Source organism: Oncorhynchus nerka, linkage group LG4, assembly GCF_034236695.1.
Source record: "Oncorhynchus nerka isolate Pitt River linkage group LG4, Oner_Uvic_2.0, whole genome shotgun sequence".
In the NCBI taxonomy this organism is placed as follows: Eukaryota; Metazoa; Chordata; class Actinopteri; order Salmoniformes; family Salmonidae; genus Oncorhynchus; species Oncorhynchus nerka.
This window is the reverse complement of record NC_088399.1, coordinates 66,298,371-66,324,347: the sequence shown is the minus strand read 5'-3', so window position 1 is coordinate 66,324,347 and position 25,977 is coordinate 66,298,371. Positions and strand designations below refer to the sequence as shown.

Here is a 25,977-nt window from a genome sequence, read left to right as displayed (position 1 = left end):
AACTTTAACATTTGGAAAGTGACAGGGAAACTAAACCAAAGCATGGATTGATGTCATACCTTCTCCATAGCTTACGTGGCAAGGAAACCAACATGTTATTTTGTAATTTGGGTGAACTATCCATTTAAAGAGAGAGTTCACCCAAAATACAAAATGACATATTGGTTTCCTTACCCTGTAAGCAATCTATGGACAAGATGTGATTGACAGCAAGCCATGCATTGGTTTAGTTTCCTAGCACTGTTTTCAAATGCTATCGTCTTTATTCGTATTTTTCGCGCATCGTGTCCAAACAATTACCATTTTTGAATCTAAGAGTGAATAGAGCCGAATATATTGATAAAAGTCACCTTGTCTGAGAGAGTTTACATGGTTATCAAAAAGTCACGCCGGGGTAAAACTACACGAAACACAGCCCTTATTTTAAGTGTTTCTAAAATTCCCTATGAGAAAAATGAATGGTGGAAAAACAATTAGAAACATTTCCCTGTTTGACCGCTAGGTTTTATGGGTATTATAACACATCCACTGTGGGGCTCTATACAGATCTCACACCTAGTGCAAAATGCAGATCCATCACTTTTAAATGTAGAGAAGAAAGTCTTGCCCCATAACTGGTTGATCACCCCTGCAAGAGCTGTAACCTGGACAACAATGGAAAACTCTGTGGGTGGGGGATGGGAAAGGTCCTAGTAGAGTTCACTTTGACTTCACATTGAAGGGGAATACCTCAAAATTCTCCTTAACTCCATTTAGAATTGGCACCTTGTTGCCTCAGTTTCTTGTTAAAGGTCAATTCCACCCTTTTCAAAATCAAATTCGTCTTTTCCAGCACTAACCCAACAGGTTTCTATGTTTTCTACTCAAAAAGATAGATGAAGAGAAGTGTTTCTGATGACATCATGCGGAGACACTGATGAGGTGCTTCTGCTGCTGATGCAATCATCCAGCTTCCAGCTCAGCCTCCACTCTGAGGGGAAGCCCTTGTTGATCATGAGAATGGCCTTCCCCTGCTGCAGCTCCGAACTGTAGGGTGACAGGGCTGTCAAGGTGGGACATTATCTCACCTAAAATACAGGTGGGAAGTTAGAGCGAGGGGAATTGACTGATAAGACAATAATGATGCAGCAGTTTTACATCTTAACTGTAAATGAAGGGTTTATTCCATCAGTAAGTTTCTGTTCCTCAAACAGTTTATCTTTGTTTCACCTGGAATCTTTCAGTTTTACCTCTCTTTGAGTAGTTACTGAAGCATATCGACATAATTCACCTTTAGATGACTGAACATACAGTGGTTTGCAAAAGTATTCACTCCCCTGGCATTTTTCCTATTTTGTTGCCTTACAACCTAGAATTAAAAAGGATGTTGGGGGGTTTGTATAATTTGATTTACACAACATGCCACTTTGAAGATGCAAATATTTTTTATTGTGAAACAAACAAGAAATAACACAAAAAAACTAAACTTGAGTGTGCACAACTATTCACCCCCCCCCCCCCCCCCAAAGTCAATACTTTGTAGAGCCACCTCTTGCAGCAATTACAGCTGCAAGTCTCTTGGGGTATGTCTCTATAAGCTTGGCGCATCTAGCCAGTGGGATTTTTGCCCATTCTTCAAGGCAAAACTGCTCCAGATCCTTCAAGTTGGATGGGTTTAAGTCATACCACAGATTCTCAATTGGATTGAGATCTGGGCTTTAACTAGGCCATTCCAAGACATTTAAATGTTTCCCCTTAAACCACTCAAGTGTTGCTTTAGCAGTATGCTTAGGGTCATTGTCCTGCTGGAAGGTGAACCTCTGTCCCAGTCTCAAATCTCTGGAAGACTGAAACAGGTTTCCCTCAAGAATTGCCCTGTATTGAGCGCCATTCATCATTCCTTCAATTCTGACCAGTTTCCCAGTCCCTGCCGATGAAAAACATCCCCACAGCATGATGCTGGCACCACCATGCTTCAATGTGGGGATGCTGTTCTCGGGTGATGAGAGGTGTTGGGTTTGCGCCAGACATAGCATTTTCCTTAATGGCCAAGAAGCTCAATTTTAGTCTCATCTGACCAGAGTACCTTCATCCATATGTTTGGGGAGTCTCCCACATGCGTTTTGTGGAACACCAAACATGTTTGCTTGTTTTCTTCTTTAAGCAATGGCTTTTTTTCTGGCCACTCTTCCGTATTTTTTCTTTATTTCACCTTTATTTAACCAGGTAGGCTGGTTGAGAACAAGTTCTCATTTGCAACTGCGACCTGGCCAAGATAAAGCATAGCAGTGTGAACAGACAACACAGAGTTACACATGGAGTAAACAATTAACAAGTCAATAACACAGTAGAAAAAAGGGGAGTCTATATACATTGTGTGCAAAAGGCATGGGGAGGTAGGCGAATAATTACAATTTTGCAGATTAACACTGGAGTGATAAATGATCAGATGGTCATGTACAGGTAGAGATATTGGTGTGCAAAAGAGCAGAAAAGTAAATAAATAAAAACAGTATGGGGATGAGGTAGGTAAAAATGGGTGGGCTATTTACCGATAGACTATGTACAGCTGCAGCAATCGGTTAGCTGCTCAGATAGCAGATGTTTGAAGTTGGTGAGGGAGATAAAAGTCTCCAACTTCAGCGATTTTTGCAATTCGTTCCAGTCACAGGCAGCAGAGAACTGGAATGAAAGGCGGCCAAGTAAAGCCCAGCTCTGTGGAGTGTACTGCTTAAAGTGGTCCTATGGACAGCTACAGATACACAGATCCACATCTTTGCTGTGGGGCTTTGCAGCTCCTTCAGGGTTATCTTTGGTCTCTTTGTTGCCTCTCTGATTAATGCTCTCCTTGCATGGTCCGTGAGTTTTGGTTGGTGGCCCTCTCTTGGCAGGTTTGTTGTGGTGCCATATTCTTTTCATTTTTAAATAATGGATTTAATGGTGCTCCGTGGGACGTTCAAAGTTTCTGATATTTTTTATTAACCTGATCTGTACTTCTCCACAACTTTTCCCTGACCTGTTTGGACAGTTCCTTGGTCATCATAGTGCTGCTTGCTTGGTGGTGCCCCTTGCTTAGTGGTGTTGCAGACTCTGGGGCCTTTCAGAGCAGGTGTATATATACTGAGATCATGTGACAGATAATGTGACACTTTGATTGCACACAGGTGGACTTTATTCAACTAATTATGTGACTTCTGAAGGCAATTGGTTGCACCAGATCTTATTTAGGGGCATCATAGCAAAGGCCGTTTACATTTTTTTTAAATGTAATGTTTTCCTTTTCACTTCAGTAATTTGGACTATTTTGTGTATGTCCATTACATGACATCCAAATAGAAATACATTTACATTACAGGTTGTAATGAAATAAAATAGGAAAAACGCCAAGGGGATGAATACTTTTGCAAGGCACTGTACATTCAACTGCCATCAAAACTGAACTAAATTTTATTTCCCTTTTGGAATGGGATTTAAATCAGAATTCAACTTTTAATTATTAGTTATATATAACTCAGCAAAAAAAAGAAATGTCCTTTCACTGTTTAACTGTGTTTATTTTCAGCAAACTCAACATGTGTAGATATTGGTATGAACATAAAAAGATTAAACAACTGAGACATACACTGAACAAGTTCCACAGACATGTGACTAACAGAAATGGAATAATGCATCGCTGAACAAGGGGGGGGGCGGTCAAAATCAAAACTAACAGTCAGTATCTGGTGTGGCCACTGCAGTGCATCTCCTCATCATGGTCTGCACCAGATTTGCCAGTTCTTGCTGTGAGATGTTACCCCACTCTTCCACCAAGGCACCTGCAAGTTCCAAGACATTTCTGGTGTAACTCTGGCAGTTGTTGTTGCCATCCTGTACCTGTCCCGTAGGTGTGATGTTCGGATGTACCAATCCTGTGCAGGTGTTGTTACACATGGTCTGCCACTGCGAGGACGATCAGCTGTCCATCCTGTCTCGCTGTAGCGATGTCTTAGGCGTCTCACATTACAATTTATTGCCCTGGCCACATCTGCAGTCCTCATGCCTCCTTGCAGCATGCCTAAGGCACATTCATGCAGATGAGCAGGGACCCTGGGCATCTTTCTTTTGGTGTTTTTCGAAGTCAGTGTCCTAAGGTTTCATAACTGTGACCTTAATTGCCTACCGTCTGTAAGCTGATCGTGTCTTAACGACCGTTCCACAGGTGCATGTTCATTAATTGTTTATGGTTCATTGAACAAGCATGGGAAACAGTGTTAGACCCTTTACAATGAAGATCTGTGAAGTTATTTGGATATTTACAAATGATCTTTGAAAGACAGGGTTCTGAAAAAGGGGTGTTTCTTTATTTGCTGAGTTTATATATATATATATATATATATATATATATATATATATACACAGTTGAAGTCGGAAGTTTACATAGACTTAGGTTGGAGTCATTAAAACTAGTTTTTCAACCACTCACCAAATGTCTTGTAAACAAACTGTAGTTTTTTAGTGACACTAAGTTAACTGTGCCTTTAAACAGCTCGGAAAATTCCAGATAAAGATGTCATGGCTTTTGAAGCTTCTGATAGGCTAATTGACATCATTTGAGTCAATTGGAGGTGTACCTGTGGATGTAATTCAAGGCCTACCTTCAAACTCAGTGCCTCTTTGCTTGACATCATGGAAAAATAGAAAGAAATTAGCCAATATTTCAGAAATAAATTGTAGACCTCCACAAATCTGGTTCATCTTTGGGAGCTCGTACTTTTTGGAGAAATGTTCTCTGGTCTGATGAAACAAAAATGGCCATAATGGCCATAATGACCATCGTTATGTTTGGAAGAAAAAGGGGGAGGCTTGCAAGCCGAAGAATACCATACCAACCGTGAAGCACAGGGGTGGCAGCATCATGTTGTGGGGGTGTTTTGCTGCAGGAGGAACTGGTGCAGTTGACAAAATAGATGGCTATCATGAGGCAGGAACATTATGTGGATATATTGAAGCAACATCTCAAGACATCAGTCAGGAAGTTAAAGCTTGGTCGCAAATGGCTCTTCCAAACGGACCCCAAGCATACTTCCAAAGTTGTGGCAAAATGGCTTAAGGACAACAAAGTCAAGGTATTGGAGTGGCCATCACAAAGCCCTGCCCTCAATCCTGTAGAAAATGTGTGGGCAGAACTGAAAAAGCATTTACGAGCAAGGTGGCCAACAAACCTGACTCAGTTACACCAGCTCTGTCAGGAGGAATGGGCCAAAATTCACCCAACTTATTATGGACGCTTGTGGAAGGCTCCCAGAAACGTTTGACCCAAATTAAACTATTTAAAGGCAATGCTACCAATTACTAATTGAGTGTATTGTAACTTCTAACCCACTGGGAATGTGATGAAAGAAATTAAAGCTGAAATTAACCATTCTCTCTACTATCATTCTGTCATTTCACATTCTTAAATCAAAGTGGTGATCTTAACTGACCCAAGACAGGGAATTTAATGTCAGGAATTGTGAAAAACTGAGTTTAAATGTATTTGGCTAAGGTGTATGTAAACTTCCGACTTCAACTGTATAAATATATATACACAGTACCAGTCAAAAGTTTGGAAACACCTACTCATTCCAGGATTTGTATTTATTTGTAATATGTTCTACATTGTAGAATAATAAGGAACACATCAAATATATGAAATAACACATATGAAATCATGTATAACCAAAAAACTATGCATTTTCCCCCTTGTTTTGCAATATCATAGATTAATCTGCAAATGCAGAAAATCTATCAATCAACAAGAAAATTAGAAAGTACACCTCCACGTTCGATATTCCAAAAAGTTAAAAGTATTCAAATGGTCAGAACAAATGATCTAATTAGAAATAAGATGTGGATAAACGTATTTCTAACATCCAGTCTAGTGCCTCCAAAAGTGAACCACGGTGATACAATCTCATTCAAAGGGCGTAAAACCCTCTAACACTACAGAGACACTACTCTCGCGCTTTGAAAAGCTACATTTAGCAAAACCAATCAGATCTCAACAATAGCAGCTCACCGAATGCTGCTTTATAACATGATACCCTCTGCTGGTATGAAACTCCAGTAGACTGGCCACATTCATGTTTGCTGTTGAACTTTCAACATTACGAAAGTGTTATGTTGATGTCTGTAGCATGTTGTATTTTATAATGGAACAATATCAATTCAACGAATATCAGTTCCAACTCACTTGAGCAAATCAAATCATCAAAAGGAGCTTACATGTGATACTTCAAGGAGGTAATCCACGTCCTTAATGAAGTTTTCTGCATAAAGAGATACATCTTGTCTGTTTACATATGTTTTTTGTCATGATTTTTAGACAACACATGAAAGATGGTGGTCAAAGACGTTGTTGTTGTGGGTTTCTGTTGTCAGGAAGGACAGCTCTCAGTCATGAAGTGTTCAACTCACAGCGCTATAAACACACCCATCTACAAAATAGCTTCCAACACTCTACTCTGCAAACTGGATGCAGTCTATCATAGTGCCATCCGTTTTGTTACCAAATCACCTTATACCACCCACCACTGCGACCTGTATGCTCTTGTCGGCTGGCTCTCGCTGTGTATTCGTCGCCAGACCCACTGGCTCCAGGTCATCTATAAGTCTATGCTAGGTAAAGCTCCGCCTTATCTCAGTTCACTGGTCACGATAACAACACCCACCCGTAGCACACGTTCCAGCAGGTATATCTCACTGATCATCCCCAAAGCCAACACCTCATTTGGTCGCCTTTCCTTCCAGTTCTCTGCTGCCAGTGACTAGAACGAACTGCAAAAATCGCTGACGTTGGAGACTTTTATTTCCCTCACCAACTTTAAACATCAACTATCTGAGCAGCTAACCGATCGCTGCAGCTGTACATAGCCTACCCAATCTACCTACTTCATCCCCCATACTGTTTTTATTTTATTTACTTTTCTGCTCTTTTGCACACCAGTATCTCTACTTGCACGTCATCATCTGCTCATTTATCACTCCAGTGTTAATCTGCTAAATTGTAACTATTCGCTCCTATGGCCTATTTATTGCCTACCTCCTCATGCCTTTTGCACACACTGTATATAGACTTTATTTTTTGTACTGTGTCATTGATTTGTTTATTGTGTTATTCGCTTGTTTATTGTTTACTCCGTGTGTAACTCTGTGTTGTTGTCTGTGTCACACTGCTTTATCTTGGCCAGGTCACAGTTGCAAATGAGAGCGTGTTCTCAACTAGCCTACCCGGTTAAATAAAATAGGGAACGTGAACGTGTCCAATTTTCTGGAGTTCCAGAGTGTACCAGTAGGGGGCATCAGTTCCATGTCTCTCTTATCATTCCCCTCTGTGTCTGTCTGGAGGTTTTTGTACAGCGAGTCAATCAGACTCTATCACTGTGGTGGACTTTTGGTGGAGGGACCAAACTGGCTCTAAGTATTCAATTCAAGATCTTGACCTCTGATATCAACATCACAATTAATTTTCTTAACGGTGTTACAACTACCTCAAATAGTAAGGCGAAATGTAGGCTCCATTTATTTTGGGAGAATTTGTATTGCCTTTATTTACCTTTAGAATAGTACACTTAAAAATAAAATGTATATTAAAGATGTAATATATCAAAGGGTGCTTATACAGTGCGTTCATTTCAACGGTTTGGCTAAATGTATCTTTTCAAAGAGCTAGATCTGTGTCTCTACAGTGTGAGGGGTTACATTGCAAATGTATAAAAAAATATTTAAAAAACATCACATTTATGTAAGTATTCAGATACTTTACTCAGTACTTCGTTGAAGCACCTTTGGCAGCGATTACAGCCTCGAGTCTTCTTCGGTAAGACGCCACAAGCTTGGCACACCTGTATTTGGGGAGTTTCTCCCATTCTTCTCTGCAGATCCTCTCAAGCGCTGTCAGGTTGGATGGGGAGCGTCGCTGCACAGCTATTTTCAGGTATCTCCAGAGATGTTTGATCGGGTCTCTGTCTGGGCCACACAAGGACATTCAGACACTTGTCCCGAAGCCACTCCTGCATTGTCTTGGCTGTGTGCTTAGGGTTGTTGTCCTCTTGGAAAGTGAACCTTCGTCCCCAGTCTGAGGTCCTGAGTGGTCTGGAGCAGGTTTTTATCAAGGATCTCTCTGTACTTTGTTCCGTTCATCTTTCCCTCAATCCTGACTTGTCTTCCAGTCCCTGGCACTGAAAAAGATCCCCACTGCATGACGCAGCCACAATCATGCTTCACCGTAGGGATGGTGCCAGGTTTCTTCCAGACGTGACGCTTGGCATTCAGGCTAAAGAGTTCAATCTTGGTTTCACCAGACCAGAGAATCTTGTTTCTCATGGTCTGAGAGTCCTTTAGGTGTCATGTGCATTTTAACGAGAAGTTTATCTTTAAAATGGTGTAAAATACTTGTATGTTTGAGGAGTTTTAATTATGAGATTTCTGTTGTTTTGAATTTGGAGCCCTGCACTTTCACTGGCAGTTGTTGACGTGGGACGCTACGGTCCCGAATATCCCAGAGTGGTTCAATCTCTGCACCAAGACAGTATGGTCCACAGTGTCAAACTCCTTTGACAAGTGTATGAATACAAATACGCAATGCGGCTTCCTATCCAGGGCACAGTGAACATCATTCAAAACCTTCAAATTTGCTGTGACAGTGCTGTGGCCAGACCTGAATCCTGATTGCACACCACTCAAAACATTGTTTTCCTGGAGATAGGCCTTAAGCTGCTTATTGACTAGGGACTCCAATATCTTTGCCAGAATAGACAATTTAGATATGGGCCGATAGTTATTCAGTAAAGTGGGATCACATCATTTCAAAAGAAGTAGGACAAATGATGATTTCTCACAATCTGGAGATTTCATTACATTCTAGAGTGAGGTTCAAGATGCATGTTAAAAGAGGGTAGCAGCTAATTGTAGGGGGTCTAGATTATCAGGGCCAGGGGATTAGTTTCTTTTTTCAATCAATTGCTTTCTACGCACCTCTGAGACAGTGCTTGGGAGTGTCAGGTAATTTCACAGGGGGCTCATGTTGAGCTTTAACCCTATCAAATAATCAGCCTGCATCAAGAAAATGTTGATTAAAAGAGTTCAGAATAGAGGTTCTCTCAGTTACCACCTGTGAGCCAACCAGCAGTTGTTTAGAGAGCTATGCATTTTTGGGGCACTCTAAACCTTTCACAACATGCCAAAATATTGAAGGATTATTTTGATTATCAGCAGTAGATTTGAGGTAGTGGTCTGCTTTCAGGTTATAGGCACACCCTGAATCTGAAGGCATTTAAAAGCCATACAATCAACTGAGTCAGACCTTCTTGCTTTAGCCTACATAGCAATCCTTATGATTTCAGCTAGTTCATCTGAGAACCAAGAGTTGTCTCTGCCCTTAATTCTGTATTGTCTGAAAGGGGCATGCTTGCAGCATACATCCTGGAAGGCTTTATGGGAGTAAAGAAAAGCTAATTCAACATCAGGGATGAATTCAACTTTATTCCAGGCAATGTTAAAAACGTAATGTAACAAACCCTGAGTATCAAACTGTTTCCGTTTTCGTGGTGATGCGTGGAGATCATGTAGTTCAGGAGATTTACCATCCCTTACACAGGCCACAGCGTAGTAATTTAAAAAATGGTTTATTTGATTTTTGACCTTTATTTAACTAGGCAAGTAATCACTTATATGATTTGCAAAAACACCAGAAGCATTAAAACGACGTGGAGTATTCGTTAAAATAAGACCAATCAAAGAGGATTTTAGAGGACACTTTGCATTCAACCTTGTTACATTGTTTACAATCTGAGTAAGAGTGTATTGAGTTGATCAGAGTTGGTTGTCAACAAGTCTAGGTTCAGGTTACCCATAAGCACAAATTCAAATTTGACATTCTGTGATAATAATTAAAAAAACACCATCCAGAGTGCCAGCAATAGCAGATGGGGGTCTATAATTACAGGATTCAAGGATGCACAGAGATTTATATTCAAAGCCAGATATTCAAATTGCTTGGGTTCGGTAACTGAAGCCAGAATGGTTGATAAAAACATGTCTTTTATACATACAGCAACCACCACCCTTAGATTTGCGATCTGACCGAAAAACATTGTAACCATCAATGCCAATGTCTTTGTCAGTGATAGATTTTTTTGAGCTATGTTTCAGAAAGCATAAATGCGTCCGGGGTCTGCGGTTTTTATCCACTCACTGGTCTTTATCATGGTACTAATACTGAACCCATGTGCTCTAAACTCACTGGTCTTTATCATGGTACTAATACTGAACCCATGTGCTCTAAACTCACTGGTCTTTATCATGGTACTAATACTGAACCCATGTGCTCTAAACTCACTGGTCTTTATCATGGTACTAATACTGAACCCATGTGCTCTAAACTCCCTGGTCTTTATCATGGTACTAATACTGAACCCATGTGCTCTAAACTCACTGGTCTTTATCATGGTACTAATACTGAACCCATGTGCTCTAACCTCACTGGTCTTTATCATGGTACTAATACTGAACCCATGTGCTCTAAACTCACTGGTCTTTATCATGGTACTAATACTGAACCCATGTGCTCTAAACTCACTGGTCTTTATCATGGTACTAATACTGAACCCATGTGCTCTAAACTCACTGGTCTTTATCATGGTACTAATACTGAACCAATGTGCTCTAAACTCACTGGTCTTTATCATGGTACTAATACTGAACCCATGTGCTCTAAACTCCCTGGTCTTTATCATGGTACTAATACTGAACCCATGTGCTCTAAACTCACTGGTCTTTATCATGGTACTAATACTGAACCCATGTGCTCTAAACTCACTGGTCTTTATCATGGTACTAATACTGAACCCATGTGCTCTAAACTTACTGGTCTTTATCATGGTACTAATACTGAACCCATGTGCTCTAAACTCACTGGTCTTTATCATGGTACTAATACTGAACCCATGTGCTCTAAACTCACTGGTCTTTATCATGGTACTAATACTGAACCCATGTGCTCTAAACTCACTGGTCTTTATCATGGTACTAATACTGAACCCATGTGCTCTAAACTCACTGTTCTTTATCATGGTACTAATACTGAACCCATGTGCTCTAAACTCACTGTTCTTTATCATGGTACGAATAATGAAGCCATGTGCTCTAAACTCCCTGGTCTTTATCATGGTACTACTACTGAAGCCATGTGCTGTAAAATCATTGGTCATTGTGATGTTACCAGAGCCATGTATTTAGAGAGTTAGGATATTGAGGTTTCTGCTAACGCTCTGGATGTTTCTAATACTGAAGACATGTGCTCGAAACTCAGTGGAACTCTCTGGGAACAGGTGAACATCTGGCCATGGTACTGCTGTATTCTGGGAGTGTTGTGGTCACCCTGCCCATGTAAATCTGAGTTTCAACCCAACCCGAGCTCATGATCGCTCAGTCTCAAAACCTCTAGGACTGGGGCAGCTGTGTGTCTGACTAAAGAACTGAACATGGGCTGGGGAAGCAGACTTTACACTTTTAAAAAAGTTTTCCAAAATGAATCTTCAACTGTCCCCATAGGATAACCTTTTTTGGTTCCATGTAGAACCCTCTGTGTATACAGTATGTAAACTACATTTATTTGTGACATATATGTAGAATAATGATATCAAAGTGGTACTTCTTGAATGGAATCGATATGACTCTATTCACTTTCAGAGTTGGGGGGTATAGAAGTAGGGCATGAATATTTTGGAAGATGTGTTTGGACAGGTTCAACATTCATTCTGTTGTGTGCTGAAACGGGTGCTCCTTATAATAAGAAAATAAATATATTTAAAAAAAAATATATATATAAACCTTTTCTGAATTTTGTTCAACATGTCCTTTAAAAGAAAGCATTTTCTACAGTTCTGTATCATTACTGGTCCCAGTGTGTTTACAAAGAGTTTTGCAGAATATATTGAGAGATACTGTATGGACAGTATCATAGTCTATAGGCAAGTCTAGCCAATAAGCTACATTATTGTATTGTAGAGTCATATTGTGAAGAATTGGTGTTTAGAATACCTTAGAATACGGGGGACTCTGTAGCTCTGCAGCTGTTGAGTCAGAACAGTTCCTCTTTAGCTGCAGGAGGTTTTTGTACGACGCTCTAACACTGTGTGAATGGATCGCTTGCACCCTACTGACAGTAGTAATCTGATGCATCTTCAGCCTGGACTTCACTGATGGTCAGAGTGTAATGAGTTAATGAACTACCAGATCCACTCCCACTGAAACGACCTGGAATCCCAGACTGACGGTTTGTAGAAGCATAAACCAGGAGTTTAGGAGCTTCTCCAGGTTTCTGCAGGTACCAGTGGAGATAATCACTAGTACTTGAACTGGCTGTATAGCTGATAGAGACAGTCTCTCCTGGACTAACAGACTGAGATTTAGGAGACTGTCATTATTATATCTGCTGATGAGTCTGAAAAATAAAACATAAGTGAAGAAGGAATGATTAATAAGGTTATCACAACAAATAGACATTGCAAATATTCCACATTCTATCATGAAACATGATAAAACCAGATGATTCATTTAAACCAGATGAGTTAAAACCAGATTATTTGTTTTTATTATTTTCTTCAATATTCACAAATTAAGTTGAATTCTGAAGCCAAATCAGCCAAATCATGAATCCAAGTTGAATCCAAGTCAAAGTGTCTCTCACCCTGAACAAGGAGCCCCAGTGTTCCCAGCAGTAGAATCAGTGACATCATCATTATGCTGCGTGTCAGTGGCTCTGAAAGGAGTGAACAGTCACTGATCAACACTGGGGTTTTAAAAGTATGTGGAGCATTGAAGCAGGACAGATATGCTATGTATTTTATGCAAATACACGCGCCGTGCTGGCGCACACACACAGATAAATGAAGTCCGCAGTTTCCAAAGGTAGGTCTACTGTATACCACATTTGAGAATACAAAAATCATAAACCACATATTGTAACAGCTATATCTTAAATGATGCATAGTTTGACCCGCCTACATAGTGGTTTATGTCCATCAACAGTGGTTGTCAGTCCCAGGAGAAGGTAAATGAAGCTGAACAGTAGAATTGCTGCTTCTGCAGTGCTTTCACAAAGTATTCACACCCCTTGATTTTTTCCACATTTTGTTGTGTTACAAGTTGGGATTCAAATGGATTTCTAATTCTAACATGTGTTAAAAGAAATACATAAGTATTCAACCCTCTGAGTCAATACTTGTTAGAATCACCTTTGGCAGTGATTATAGCTGTGAGTCTTTCTGGGTAAGTCTCTAAGAGCTTTGCACACCTGGATTGTACAATATTTGCACATTATAGGTTTTTTAAATTCTTCAAGCTCTGTTAAAATTATTATTGATCATTGCTAGACAGCCATTTTCAAGTCTTGCCATAGATTTTCAAGCCGATTCAAGTAGAATATTTAAATAGGCCACACAGTAACATTGAATGTCGTCTTTATAAGAAACTCCAATGTATATTTGACCTTATATTTTAGGTTATTGTCCTGCTGAAAGGCGAATTTGCCTCCCAGTGTCTGGTGGAAAGCGGAGGACATGAACATTAGGGGTTTTCCCTGGGTCAAACACTTTCTAACAATTAGCTAGTCATGTCTCGCTACTACAGAATGTATCAGATTGTTGGGTTTGTGGATTGTTACCAGACAGTGCTGAGACTATGCCATTACTAGCTATACCCCTCGGTTCTTATGAAATATTGCTGTGGACCAAAGGAGGAAGTCTTACAGACATGGAGTTTGATTGGGTAGAGGACGAGGTGTTTTACATCAGAAGATTTCATTTCAATAATCCCACTTCTCTGCCCAAGCAAACCGTCACCATGGCCTACGCTCCCCCAGGTTATTTGTGTAATATAGCAAATGGAACCGGTCTCCAGTTGGGGGAAAAGTCAATGTAAGTATAACCTTTCTGTCTACAATAACATAACCCTGCCTTTACTGTTGAGAAATGGAACATTCCACACTAACATGTCGTTGGGAATACGTTATCAACTCAAGAATCACAATGTGTATGCTCAACCTACTTCCTTGGGAAGTGGAACTACGTTACAGCTGCAACACCAGGCAAAAGTTTGCACACACCAACTCATTCAAGAGTTTTTCTTTATTTGTACTATTCTCTACATTGTAGAATAATAGTGAAGACATCAAAACTATGAAATAACATGTAAGGAATAATGTAGTGACCAAAAAAAGTGTTAAACAAATCAAAATATATCTGATGCAGCACTCCATCACTCTCCTTGGTCAAATAGACCTTACACAGCCAGGAGGTGTGTTGAGTCATTGTCCTGTCGAAAAAAACAAATGATGGGATGCGCAAACCAGATGGGATGGCGTATCGCTGCAGAATGTTGTTGTAGCCATGCTGGTTAAGTGTGCCTTGAATTGTAAATAAATCACAAACAGTGTCACCAGCAAAGCACCCCCACACTATCACACCACCTCCTCCATGCTTCACGGTGAGGAACATACATGCAGAGATCATGCATCTCTGCATCTCACAATGGTACAGCGGTTGGAACCAATCATCTCAAATTTGGACTCATCAGACCAAAGGACAGACTTCCAACTGCTCGTCCATTGCTCGTGTTTCTTGGCCCAAGCAAGTCTCTTCTTATTATTGGTGTCCTTTATTAGTGGTTTCTTTGCAGCAATTCGACCATGAAGGCCTGATTCACGCAGTCTCATCTTAACAGTTGATGTTGAGATGTATCTGTTGCTTGAACTCTGTGAAGCATTTATTTGGTCTGCAATTTCTGAGGCTGGTTACCCTAATGAACTTATCCTCTGCAGCAGAGGTAACTCTGGGTCTTCCTTTCCTGTGGCGGTCCTTGTGATAGCCAGTTTCATCATAGCGCTTGATGGTTTTTGGGACTGCACTTGAAGAAACTTTCCATTTTCTTGAAAGTTTCCGGATTGACTGACCTTCATGTCTTAAAGTAATGATGGACTGTCATTTCTCTTTGCTTATTTGAGTTGTTCTTGCAGTAATATGGACTTGGTCTTTTACCAAAAATGGCTATCTTCTGTATTCCACCCCTACCTTGTCACAAAACATTTGATTGGCTCAAATGCATTAGGAAGGAAATTCCACAAATTAACTTTTAACAGGGCGCAACTATTAATTGAAATGCATTCCAGGTGACTACCTCATGAACCTGGTTGAGAGAATACAAAGCTGTCATCGAAGCAGAGGGTGGCTACTTTGAAGAATCTCAAATAGAAAATATATTTTGATTTGTTTAACACTTTTTTGGTTACTACATGATTCCGCACACTGCATACCATCTGGATAGATGGGTCTCGATCAGTGGCTGTCAGTGCCGTTTAAGATGAGGGAGCACAATTTGTTTTTCATGAGCATGGCGTTATTACCTCAAATTGGATGACTGTCAATGTAACAGCGATAGGTTTAGGCTACGATATGATACTCAAATTTTCCCTATACCCATCATGAGGTTGCTACAACCTAGCCTATGAATGACAGTTTACAACATAGGTGCATACAGGTCGAGAGACAAATTTGAGGTGACAGACAGTGACCTTCAATACCTTCAATGCCTTGCACATTCTTGCCTACATCTAGCTGATTGAGGGTGTAATCATTAGTCTAACAAGTTTCTATTGGACAGGTAATTCAGGTAGGTTTATCCCTGTTTTGTTCCATTTGCTTCTGTTTTTAAGAAACGTTTTTCAACAGAAACGGTGGAATGAATACATCCTGATCTCACAACTAAACACAGTTCACTTTCATAGCAGCCATGTTGTATTCCTTCTCGCATCTATGTGCTCTCCTCCTCTCATCTCTTGTGGACTTCAATGCACAACACATCTGCTGAATGTGACCAGGCGAAAGAAAACGTTCCAAGCCAAACCGCTACACACTGCCTACATAGTTGTCACCATATTAGCTAAAGTCACCCCATAGTCAGCATAGCTAATAGAACTAAGGCATTAGTAAACCCACTACAATCATGCAGTAATGTTACAGTGTACAGTCAGTAAGCAGTTACAAATTAGTCAAACCAAAAGCTTACCTTGACTTGGTAGAGTTCCAGTGTTGTGTTGGAAAGTCATAGCCAGCTAGTTAACATAGCATCCCTCAGTTTGAGCAGGGTGTTTCAGTTGGCTAAACCAGCTAACGTTCACTGCATTTGTTAGCTAAGTAAGTGACACTTCTCTCTTCCTTCTCTTTCATTTTGGAAAAATGTATTTTGTTCAAAACTGTTCAACTACTGTCTTTCTCTATCTTTGAGTCAATTACTCACCACAATTTATGCACTGCAGTGCTAGCTAGCTGTATCTTCTGCTTTCACTACTAGATTCATTCTCTGATCCTTTGATTGCGTGGACAACATGTCAGTTCATGCTGCAAGAGTTCTGATAGGTTGGAGGACGTCTTCTGGAAGTTGCCATAGTAGCTGTGTAAGTCTATTGAGGGGGGTGAGAACCATGAGCCTCCTATGTTTTGTAATGAAGTCAATATTCCCAGAAGAGGATGGAAGATAGCTGTCCTCCGGCTACACCATGGTGCTACCCTACAGAGTGTTGTTGGGGCTACTGTAGACCTTCTTTACAAAATAGTGTGTTTTAATCAATTATCTGGTGAAGTATAGCTTTATCTTAAAAGTAACTCTTTTTTTATGCTTTACAATTTTATTTTTAAGAAATTCACTGAAGAGTATGGTCCTCCCCTTCCTCCTCTGAGGAGGCTCCACTGGTCTCGATTGACCGTGACTAGTATTGACAGACCCACATTGTGAATTCTGATTGGAAAGAACGGACTGGCTGTTTGAGATGGTGACAGTGACTGTAAACGGTTAAGATTTTAACTGACACAAAAGATAATACTTGGACAGTCATCATGGTAGATTTATGCTGGAATCTGTGGCGGGGAGAAAATTAAACGTGCAATCATCCCACTGGGCACAAATGTCAAATCAACGTCTATTCCACGTTGGTTAAACATAATTTCATTGAAATTACATGTAAACAACATTGATTCAACCAGTGAGTGCCAAGTGGCATGTTTGAAATGTTCTTCTACCCGTATCACCCTTATCTTACCACTAGATGGCAGCACCGTAGCATGCCCATACATTCACAGACGGATTAAATGCATGAAGAATCCGTTACTCCTCCATTTATCCTTCAAAAGTTTGAATCAACTTTTTACACATAGTTAAAATCACTGAACATTTTAGATTTTTCTATGGGGGTAAAAAATATAAAAAATAACTGAGAGGCTGGCCCCTAGAGACATCTGCAGTAGAAGTTTTGCCTATGTCAGTGTTTCCCAAATTCGGTCCTCGGGACCCCAAGGGTTGCACGTTTTGGTTTTTGCCCTAGCACTACACAGTTGATTCAAATAATCAACTAATCATCAAGCTTTCATAATTTGACTCAGCTGTTTAGTGTTAGTGCAAAAACCAAAACGTGCACCTCTTGGAGGGGTCTCAGTGTCGTGTGCTACATTTTAAAATATCTATTTGTGAGAATCGGGTTGGCCGTAGCCTGAATGTCAAAATAGGACGCATCTAACTGTTTATGGTTAGATACCAAACAAATCTCTCTCTTTCTCTCTGTCACACACACACACCTCATTGAAAGAAAGTTGACCAGAGGCAGTTAACCCATATCATTCCTATGGTAAGAGAAGAGAAGAAACTTGAGAGGATTTCAAGCAGTGCACAGACTGTTTTAACTGTATCTATTTTGGGGTGTCAAGCACCTGCAAAAAAACGAGAAACAAAGAATTAGATGTCTAAAGTCTACTGTCTTCCAGATAGCCCTTAGATCTTTTATCTTTTTATTTCACCGACCGTGGAGAACCATAACTCCTCTAACACCTCCAGCTTGGACACCACCACCCGGATTAGGGCCATCTGATTTTGAGCCTGGGGCTGTGCTGTGCACTGGTCCTCCCTGGTAACATAGTTGTCCTGGTTGTCATTCTGCTCTGCTCGTCCCGACGCCCCAACTTTACCCTGTGCCTCATGCCGAACCTGGTGTCCTCCGACATCCTGTGGCCTGGCCACGGTGCCTGTGTGGATCTATACTGAGTGCATAAAAAACATTAGGATCACTTTTCTAAAATTGAGTTGCACCCCCTTTTCCATCACAATCACCTCAATTCGTTGGGGCATGGACTCTACAAGGTGTTCGAAAGCATTCCACACGGATGCTGGCTCATGTTGACTCTAATGCTTCACGGAGTTGTGTCAAGTCGGCTGTAATGGATCCCTAATCCGAATAGCTCGCTCCAACTCATCCCACAGAAACTCAACCTGATTGAGATCTGGTGACTGGGCAGGCCACTGCAGTAAGATGAATTCAGTGTCATGTTCATGGAGCAATTCCTGGACAATCCTAGCTTTGTGACATGGGGCATTATCCTGCTTAAAGAAATGAATTTGCAGATGGATACACTGCTGCCATGAAGGGATGCACCTGAATGGCAATGATGTTCAGATATCGTGAGGCGTTAAAACATTGCTCCACTTTTATCAAGGGGCCCAATGTGTGCCATGAAAACACACCCCACACCATCACACCACCACCAGCCTGTAATGTTGACAAGCGGCATAATGGATGCATGTATTCATGTGGTTTTATCCTTATTCTAGTCCTCCCATCAGAGTGAAACAGCAGTTTTTCCACTTCTCCAGTGTTTTCATTCCTCAGCCCACTACTACTGCAGTTTCTTGTTTTGAGCTGAAAGAAGTGGATCTCTGTAACGTCGTCGGCTGCCATACTCCATTCGTGTCATGGTATGACGAGTTGTGCATTCTTTTATGGGTCTTTGGGCACCATTGTTGTACTGGACAGTCAGTTGACTAACTGTAGCCCGTCTGTTGCTCTGCACAATTCGTGTCAGCCTCCTTTATCCCCTTTCATCAATTACCATATTCGACCACTGGCCTGCCGTTGGATGGATGTCCTTTGGGTGGTGGACCATTCTTGATACACACAGGAAACGGTTTAGCGTGAAAAACCCAGTACTTGACACAATCAATCTGGTGCGCCTGTCACCAAATACTATGCCCCGTTCAAAGGCACTTAAATATTTTGTCTTGCCCATTCACCCTCTGAATGATACTAATATGCAATCCATGTCTCAATTGTCTCATGACGTAAAAATCCTTCTTTATCCTGTCTCCTCCCCTTCATCAACACTGATTGAAGTGGATTTAACTGCTGATAAAGTATCATAGCACCTGGATTCACATGGTCAGTCTAAGTCACAGAAAGAGCAGGTTTCCTTAATGTTTTGTACACTCGGTATATACAGTGCCTTCGGAAAGTATTCAGACTCCTTGACTTTTTCCACATTTTGTTATGTTACAGACTTATTCTAAAATGGATTTCATATAATATTTTTCTCAGCAATCTACACATAATTAAAATATATGTAATATTTGAGCTTCTTCAAAGTAGCCACCCTTTGCATTGATGACAGCTTTGCACACTCTTGACATTCTCTCAACCAGCTTCATGAGGTAGTCACCTGGAGTGCATTTCAATTAACAGGTGTGCCTTGTTAAAACCTCTTAGGGAAGTTCAGAATTCAAGCAGATTTTCGCAGCTTTTTGTTAAAAATCGCGCAACATTTCAGCGCCCTGCTATTCATGCCAGGAATATAGTATATGCATATGATTAGTGTGTGTGGATAGAAAACACTCAGACATTTCCAAAACTGTTTAAATCACGCCTGTGGCATTTACAGAACGTGCGTTTCATCAAATAGTGCATGAAAATCTGTTCACTGAAAATGGAAAAATATATTATTCCGTGACTACAGGCAATTGTTCAAAGCGAACAGAATTACATAGAGCCGAGTTTTCATTGGCTACAGCTTCCACAGGTTGTCTAGAGTCACGTCATTTGTTGCGCAATTGATTCTTGGTCTAACCGAAACAAGGGAACTCCTTTCCTACTGTCCCCGCCCAGATTTTGGTTCGACCTTTTCAAGACATCATTTTCTCCACGGACAAGCTAATCATTTCACATCGCCTCCTGAGGAATTTTATCGCTTATTAACGTGTACTAATACCTAAAGTTGCATTACAAAAGTAGTTCGAAGTGTTTTGTGAAAGTTTATCGTCGACTTTTTGAATTTTAAAAAATTACGTTACGTTATGAAATGCTAATTTCTTTCTTTACTCGCAACGTATTCGTAGCTCGATATCTAGGCTATATATGGACCGATTTAATCGAAAAAAGACCCTAAATGATGTTTATGGGACATCTAGGAGTGCCAAGAAAGAAGCTCGTCAAAGGTAATGAATGTTTTATATTTTATTTCAGCGTTTTCGTTTGCGACGGCTAACGCAAAATCTGTAGTTTTAGGTGACGGTGCAGTATTTTGAGGGTACATGGTATCAGATAATAGCTTCTCATGCTTTCCCCGAAAAGCATTTTACAAATCTGACTTGGTCGATAGATTCACAACGAGTGTAGCTTTAATTCAGTATATTGTATGTCAATTTTAATGAAAGTTTGAGGTTTATCAACCTCTATGGTGGCGCTCTTGAGCATTTCTGCTGATTGTGGTCCCCACTTCGGTACCACGTCCTCAACAAGTTAAAAGTTAATTTGTGGAATTTCTTTCCTTAATGTGTTTGAGCCAATCAGCTGTTTTGAGCCAATCAGCTGTGTTGTGTCAAGGTAGTGGTGGTATACAGAAGATAGCCTTATTCGGTGAAAGACCATTTCCATATCATGGCAAAAACAGCTCAAATAAGCAAAGAGAAACGGCAGTCCATCATTACTTTAAAATGACGAACACTTACCACGCAGCATCTTGGTCCGGAAATCTGCCGTGACAGAGATATTGGTTTGAGCTGCCTTGCCCTATAAAAAAACACTCACAAAATTTGATTTTGCTATTCACAAGAATCATTGTCTGATGTGAACCATGCCTCGAACAAAAGAGATCTCAGAAGACCTACGTTTAAGAATTGTTGACTTGCATAAAGCTGGAAAGGGTTACAAAAGTATCTCTAAAAGCCTTCACAGTAAGACCAATTGTCTATAAATGGAGAAAGTTCAGCACTGTTGCTACTCTCCCTAGGAGTGGCCTTCCTGCAAAGATGACTGCAAGAGCACAGCACAGAATGCTCAATGACGTTAAGAAGAATCCTAGTGTCGGCTAAAGACTTACAGAAATCTCTGGAACATGCTAACATCTCTTTTGAGTCTACGATACGGAAAACACTAAACAAGAATGGTGTTCATGGGAGGACACCACAAAAGAAGCCACTGCTGTGCAAAAAAAAACATATCTACATTAAATATGTTAGTTGATAATGAAACCACTAAATAGAACAGTCATGACACAGCTGGACTGATGAGTTCCTATACATGTGGAAACAAAAAAGACAACATTCCAACATTCCAAGTAAATGATGTCATTAACTATATAAAGTGAAAAGTATTGAATAAATTGCACAATCCACATGAATAACATATAGTGGAAACAAAGCTTGGTCCTTTCAAAATACATTTGGTTTAGTATCTAACTATCAAACTAATGTTTGATACACAAATCATTGTCACCTGTTAGCCTATTCTTGCAGTCCAATACTTACTATTGGATGTTTTCAGTATGAGCATAATCAAACGTTGCAATAAAAATGTCCCTTGGTGTAGTGCAGCTTGTGGATATGTTGGCGCATCGATGGTGTAGAGAATACAGCTAAGAATACAGCTAAGAATACAGCTAAGTTGCTGCATTATACATATTTTAATTTCCATTGAACTCACCTAGTAATGTAGACATACGTGTCAGCTTTTGTTTGAGGATCTCTTCTGTCAAACGCTTATTGCTGACAGCAGATACTTTTGAATCAGTTCTCTATCATGATTGCCTGACAACAGTCAATGTGCTGGCAAGCGGATTTTATCCACACTTACACACTCTTACTGGTTTGTATGATATCTAATCATGAGTTTCCATCCTTTCATTTTCTCAAGAACTCATCCTGTTCCTTGTTCAAGTTTTTCCTTGGTCATTGAAGATATCAGCAGAGCTTTTGCCTTCATTTCCTGAAGTTTCTTTGCCCTGTTGATATTTTCTGTTTCTCTATAAATCAGAAGATCAATGTATTCCTCTGCTGTCAATGGATTGGGCCTTAGTGCAATCTCCTCCAGCCTTACCACACATATGTATGAAGTCTCCAGCAGTTCGATTCCTTTGTCGTCTGCTTCTTTTATCTCAAACTGAATCCTCTCTTCCATATCCTCCGCTGTGATTTTTCCACCTAGTCCCTGTCCATACTCAACTTTGATATTATTGAATGTTTTCTTCACTACCTTGGGGGCCCTCTGGTATATCACCTTTTATTTGACATGATCTGTCCAGGAACATTTTACTGGGGATATTTTACACTGGCGGTTTCTCATGGCTTCACAAAGAAATAACAGCTTATGTGGTGCTAATGGACACCTTAGATGACAAGTCATTCCACAGTCGTTGCAATTAGTTGCCATCTTTTCAGATTCAACTCTTACAAATGTGATAGTGATGACCACACATTCAAAATCCTTTTGAGCCTCTATCATTTCCTTGTTTTCTTATAAGACATTTTGAATTTCTTTAAGTTCGATCTGTTTGTCAAGGGTTACCTTTAGCTGATCTTCTATCCCATCAATACAAGCCTCAAGATGTCTGCGTTCCTCTAGCACTTCTTAGGTCAGCTGCAAGCTTCTTGTTTCCAGCGTTGTTAGTAGGTTGATGAACTTTGTCATGCTTTTCTCTCCCATTGCCCAACTTCTTTTATTATTTGTTATTATATGTGGATCAGCTGATCTGTTTGTGAAAGATGTCATGTTGAATTTCAGTTTCTCTTTTGAACATGGAATCCCTGCTTCCTTAATGGCTTTAAGAGCAGGGGGGGGGGATGATTGCGTCTGCTTGCAAATGTGATGAGTGCCAGGATGTTTTTTTCAATGTCTTTTCCAAATATGGAAAGGATGGACTCAAAGATGTAGCGTTGGGTGAGGGTGAGACGAACCTCATCCTCTCTAACAACAAAACACACGGCATCAATTTGGTGCACTCCATTTTTTGACTCAAACAATTCTTGAAGGTTTTTAGTAATGAGTTGATCTTGTTCAATCCCATTTGTGTCTCCAAATCCTGGAGTGTCGATGATTGTAACTGAAAAAGTAACACGGTCCCCTTCATGGCCAAAGATTTCATACACGGTGATGGCAGTACTTTGAGATGCAGTTTGACTCTTTTTTTCATCTGGGATTAATTGGAATCTTTTGTTGTCCTCGAAATTGACCCCGAGGATGTAGTTGGCAATATAATTGATGAGAGTTGATTTTCCCACTCCAGTCGCTCCCATGAGTAACACTGTTTTGTTTGCCTTCAGATTATTTGTGCCTACTGTCCATCTTCTAACTGTTCCCTCCTCATTCAGGTCAACATTGATATTATCCAATGGATGAATTTCAATTGCCTGGTGTCTAGTTAACAAAGGGTCTACATTTGATCCAGTGCTACAGCTTGTGGCCCTGTAATGAGAATATACATACAGGACTATCAATCAGTAGAAAAGTATTGTCACCATGGAAACTCATTCAATCATACCATGTGCCAACTTCCTAAGGAATTTGGGTCATTCCATGTGATAATTAAACTAATATTCTTGGGAAATTAGATATTTTTCCGAAATGCAGTGCAAAAACATTTCATTTAGAAGAAAGATCTTTGACTAATATTCAGACTTTTTGTTCTGTATCTAATTTGGTTATCGAGAAAAAGTGTATCAACGTTTGTATAATCAACACAACACAAATCGTGAAGCAGAGTATAGTGAGTTTCAACGTAGCATATCAGGGTTGCAATCTAACACATATTTTAAGGATGGGTGTGGTTTTGTTTCGCAATTTAATGACAGTTTCTGTATAAATGTGTCTGCATAAGACGTGCAGCTGTGGAATTTCTGACTCTACGCCTGAGACACGACATAAACATTGCACAGCAGTTACACCTCTGACATAGATCAATCATTCTATAAGTCATTGCTGTAGGATGTTGCTAATTTGCATTGGTTCATCTCTGTCTCATTTGAAGGTTGACATGTGACATTCAGGGGCTTTGCCAGAATTTTGGCCCCATGAAAAAAAAAATACCGGCCCTTAACATAGAAATCAGAATGCTTCTGATTAAAATAATGTACTGAACAATATGTGTCATTATATGTACTAACTATACACTTCTGCTGCTCTATATTTATACTGTTTAATAGTATACATATCAAATAGAATGAGTATTTAAGCGTGTCTAAGTCATCATGTGCCTAATTTTACAATTGAAAAATGGTCTAGTTATGCTGCTGCTGCTACAACACGACTGCCTCACCTCCAAGGTCCGCTGTTTCAACTTCATGTAGTAGACACACGTTGTGATCTATGTCTACAGCAGTAGTAGCACTAGCATCTACAGTATGGATAGGTAGGCTACGTGTTAGGTTTTAAATTTAGTCTAGCTAGTTAACAAATATCACGCAAATACTGGGGAATACAGTTATAATAATATAGAAATAATAGCTAATTAGCTAGCCATAGCTGGTAGTGGTAGCTCATTTAAATAAATACAAATATTTAACCAGGTAGGCCAGTTGAGAACAAGTTCTCAATTACGACTACACCTGGCCAAGATAAAGCAAAGCAGTGCGACAAATGCAACAACACAGAGTTACACATAAACAAACGTACAGTCAATAACACAATAGAAAAAATCTATGTACAGTGTGTGCAAAGGTAGAAGAGTAGGGGGGTAAGGCAATAAATAGGCAATAGAGGCGAAATAATCACAATTTAGCATTAGCACTTGAGATGTGCAGATGATGATGTGCAGTAGAGATACTGGGATGCAAAAGATCAAGAGGGTAAGTAATGATATCGGGATGAGGTAGTTGGGTGTGCTATTTACAAATTGGCTGTGTAGAGGTACAGTGATCGGTAAGCTGCTCTGAAAGGTGATGCATAAAGTTAGAGAGGGTTAGTTAGTTCTAAGGCTTTTTGAGTACTCTGGAGTACTGGAGAGATGCCAATGAAGACTGAGATTCCACCGCAAGCACCGGCCCGTGTTAATTTTATACCTATCCTTTCCACCCTCATCCTTCATTTATAATTTTTTCCCTGTTCTGGTCTAAGGGTTCCATCTATGCATTGGGGGACTCCAGCTTCAGTGATTTTTGCAATTCATCCCAGTCATTGGCAGCAGAGAACTGGAAGGAAAGGCGGCAAAGGTAAGTGTTGGCTTTGGGGATGACCAGTGAAATATACCTGCTGGAGCGCGTGCTACAGGTTGGTGCTGCTAAGGTGACCAGTGAGCCGAGATAAGACGGGACTTTACCTAGCAAAGACTTATAGATGACCTGGGGCCAGTGGGTTTGGCGACGAATATGTAGTGATGGCCAGCCAATGAGAGCATACAGGTCGAAGTGGTGGGTAGTATATGGGGCTTTGGTGACTTAACGGATGGCACTGTGATAGAATACATCCCGTTTGCTGAGTAGAGTGTTGGGGCTATTTTCTAAATGACATTGCCGAAGTCAAGGATCGGTAGGATAGTCAGTTTTGCGAGGGTATGTTTGTCAGCATGAGTGAAGGAGGCTTTGTTGCGAAATAGGAAGCCGATTCTAGATTTAATTTTGGATTGGAGATGCTTAATGTGAGTCTGGAAGGAGAGTTTACAGTCTAACCAGATACCTAGGTATATGTAGTTGTTCACATATTCTAGGTCAGAACCGTCCAGAGTAGTGATGCTAGTCAGGCGGGAGGGTGCTGGCAGCAATCGGTTGAAGAGCATGCATTTAGTTTTACTAGCCTTTAAAAGCAGTTGGAGGCCATGGAAGGAGTGTTGTATGGTGTTGAAGCTCGTCAGGAGGTTAGTTAACATAGTGTCCAAAAAAGGGCCAGAAGTATACAGAATG

At 40.3% G+C, this 25,977-nt stretch overlaps 1 protein-coding gene and 1 pseudogene across 1 annotated transcript; both read right to left on the bottom strand.

Annotated features, from left to right (window-relative positions):
- Window positions 1-863: 863 nt before the first annotated feature.
- LOC115128783 (Ig kappa chain V region GOM-like) lies at window positions 864-12,775 on the bottom strand (annotated as a pseudogene).
- A 4,973-nt stretch (window positions 12,776-17,748) lies between these two features.
- On the bottom strand, window positions 17,749-25,166 carry LOC115128781 (uncharacterized). Its single transcript, XM_029658914.1, has 5 exons — window positions 25,141-25,166; window positions 22,945-23,548; window positions 20,818-20,878; window positions 17,844-18,068; window positions 17,749-17,756 (listed from the first exon to the last, which is right to left on the bottom strand). The coding sequence occupies exons 1-5, from the start codon at window positions 25,164-25,166 to the stop codon at window positions 17,749-17,751; spliced, it is 924 nt and encodes a 307-aa protein (XP_029514774.1).
- Between the last annotated feature and the right edge of the window lie 811 nt (window positions 25,167-25,977).